Genomic DNA, 3,172 nt, shown 5'->3' on the forward strand with positions numbered 1-3,172 from the left:
GGATTCCATCAATTTTACTTGGTAATTAAGAGTCCATCCTTGACGGGTTCGTGTCTGCTCTCTCTCCGTCCTTTGGAACCTGGAACGATTTGAGCTCCAAGAGGAGTTCCCTGTCCTTTCTGTTTATAAAGGAGAAAGTCTTTTATTTATCTATTTGGGGTTATTTGTTAAAGGAACTCTGACTACCAGCTAATATTTACTGATTGCCTGTTGAGAACGCTTATTCTCTGGGTAGTTGAAAGGGATAGGTTGCGTTTTCTCTTTGAAGGACATCCTCTCTGGACGTCATCCTGAGGGAAGAGTGAGAGCGTAGCCGGATAACAAGTACCATGTGATCCAGCAGTTTCACTGCTAGGAGTACACGCTACAGAAGTGGAAGTAAAGCGTGCACAGATAAGCATGCCTAGGCATCTGGAAGTTGGACGCTGAATAAGGAAACCAAAGAATTGCTGCCTTTGACCTGTGATGTTGGGAGCTTATTGAATATCCCATGGAGTGCCGAAAGAACAAACACATCTGTCTTGGAGGAAGTGAAAATAGGGCGCTCTTTAGAGGCAAAGATGGTAAAACTTTGTCTCACAGAGTTTTGACATATTGGCAGAAGATACCAGTCTTTGGGGATTGACGTCATGACGACCCCCGTGGGTTTTAGCATTACAGACGTCATGAGGACGGTGCAGGATACAGCAGGGTTCAGATCTGTGGTTCAGAGGGTTGCTGTGAATTGTCAACTCAGTGACGCCTAATAAAAACACCACCAGGACGTATATTCCATCATTATCCCCAATAGCTAAGAGGTGGAAGCAACTCAAGGTCCCATCGATGAATGCATGGATAGAAGATACAATCACTCAGTAGAGTACTATGCGGCACTGAAAAACAGTGAAGAATTTGTGAAACGTAACATAGCAAGGGTTAGTCTAGAGGACATTATGCCGAGTAAAAGAAGTCAGTCATAAAATAACAAATACTTCGTAAAACCGCGACTGTAAAAAGGTAAAGAAAGATTTGCATACAAAGAGAATCTATCTATGATGGTAACCAGGAAGGGGAAGAGGAAATAGGGGAAGAAAAGGAATTAATAGATGTTGTTATTGTGTATCTGAGTCAGAACTGACCCATAGCTGATCCTCCAGCGGGTTTTCAGAGGTAATTTTTTTTTTTTCAGAGGTAATTTAATTGCACAGGAGGAGACTGCCCTTCTTCCACGGAGCAGTTGGTGGATTTGAACTGTGTGTCTTTGGGATTGCAGTGCAGTTTCTCACCATTAAGCCACCAAGAGCACTAATGAATAGATGTTAAACACTTCCTAAAATGGTTCAAGAGAATGGTACTGTACAATGATTGGTTGATCAGAAACTGCATTGTAGTTGATGTTAGGGAACAAACAAAATTTGTAGGAATGATTAAAAAAAATGCTTTGTAAACTTTCACAAGAAAAAAAAAATAAAGGTAGTGAATCTGGATTCCCTAGCCCCTGCTGGGTAGATGTGAGTTTCGTCCTAGTGTTCTGTCCCATTCCTGGATTTCTCCCTCCTCCTCCCCTCCTCCTCAGCCTTCCCATGGGGCACCAGGGATGGACAGGAGAGCTCCTTGCCCTGCCCTGTGAGTTTGATCATTTGCTATTGGATTGATTGATCTTTTGTTGCTTCCTAGACTAGTGTACGGTGAATTTTGCCTCCCTAGCAAGTACTTTGTTGGAGAGAGAAAACAAAACAAGTTGTAGTTTAAGAGTCATCGATGAGTTTGCATGGACTTCTGTTGGTGACTGGAGAGGAAACAGTGTGTGCACCCAATGCTGTTGAGTTGATTCAAACAGAGGCTCATAGAGACCTCAGAGGTCAGGGTAGCACTGCCCTGAGGTGGTTTGGTTGGTTGTTTTAAAATGATTTTTATTTTATAATGGTTTCCTTACAAAGTTAGCATACACTGTGTTTCACACAGTCTTTCATTCACATTGTGTTCACAACCTGGAGTCTATGATCTTTAGACTACTTGATCTTTCTTCCGTGGAGTGACTGGTGGGTTCACACTACCTACTTCTTGGTTGTATTATCAAACCTGCTAAACTCCCTTCCTCAGCGTCCTTCCAAGTTCTTAATGACACTGCTGGACAGAGTAGAACTGCCCCAGAGGGGTGCCAAGGCTACAGAGCCTTACAGGGCAGACGACTGCTTCCTTCTCTTGAGGAGTGGTTGATAGCTTTGAACCACCAACCTATTGAGAAGCAGCTAAGTTCTTAACCACTGTACCACAAGGACTGCTGGTTGTATCATAGCTCCCTTGAATGATGAGCCTTTAACATTGTGCTAAGCACCCTTCTCTTGACTTTGAGAGTCAGTTATTTTAAAATTGATTCTGGGCTTTGCCTTTCTCTTAGAAACAGGAATGCTTTTGGTATAAAAAGGATTTAATAAACCTGGATAGGTTTATGGCTTCAGCATTGGGTCTCACACTCAGAGTGACATCATGTAAACATCTGAATTTTGAGAATTTTCTCCTGAAACATTTATCTTTCTGGCCTGTTTGATGTCACTTTCCAAAGAGGACATTTTAAACAATAGAGGCTGAAGGAACGTCTTCAAGAGCATTTGAGTACAAGGTTTCCCTTGTTTGGTTGTTAAAATTTAAAGTTGTGTGTGTTTTAGCATCAAACGGAGCCTCATGTAGAAAGTGCAATAGCTAGACCTTGCCAAGGTGAGGTGGCCCAGGGTGATGGAGTTGCAGGTGGGAATTCATAGACCACCATGCCCCCCAGTTAACTGTCTGTTAGACGTCTGTCACAGTGTGAAATCAGCTAGAACACCGCTAGAGTCTGCTCTTATTCAGACCCTCATAGTACTGGGGATAGAGATAGATCTGACACACCACAGCCTCTTGGTCAGGTAGATACAGGGCATCCATTGATGCTCATCCTTGCCCCCTGGGATCTGGGCTCTCGCCTCATTGGGACCCCAACCCCCTATTGTCTGGTCTGGGCTTACAGGGCAGGAACCCTGCCGCCCCAAGCTTTCCTCTCTCCCACTGGGAACTGATGGTGGGGAAGACGGGTCCTGCCTGGGGGAGCACAGGGCTCAGAGACTCAGGCCAACCAGGAAGCCCCTAACCAGAGCCTACTCAGATCCATCCCAGACCATAGGTCCCACAGACCCTCCTTCTGCCTCCCCGACTG

At 44.5% G+C, this 3,172-nt stretch overlaps 1 protein-coding gene across 1 annotated transcript in view; it reads left to right on the plus strand.

The window, feature by feature from the left end:
• The first annotated feature begins 629 nt into the window (after window positions 1-629).
• The window catches only part of CDYL2 (chromodomain protein, Y-like 2), a 60,923-nt gene continuing 58,380 nt past the window's right edge, over window positions 630-3,172 (plus strand). The window contains exon 1 of the mRNA XM_006888887.1: window positions 630-641. Coding sequence (XP_006888949.1) covers window positions 630-641 — 12 coding nt within the window. The remainder of the gene's footprint in view (window positions 642-3,172) is intronic.

Source organism: Elephantulus edwardii, unplaced genomic scaffold (genome assembly GCF_000299155.1).
Source record: "Elephantulus edwardii isolate Elephantulus edwardi_28Jun2011 unplaced genomic scaffold, EleEdw1.0 scaffold00072, whole genome shotgun sequence".
In the NCBI taxonomy this organism is placed as follows: domain Eukaryota; kingdom Metazoa; phylum Chordata; class Mammalia; order Macroscelidea; family Macroscelididae; genus Elephantulus; species Elephantulus edwardii.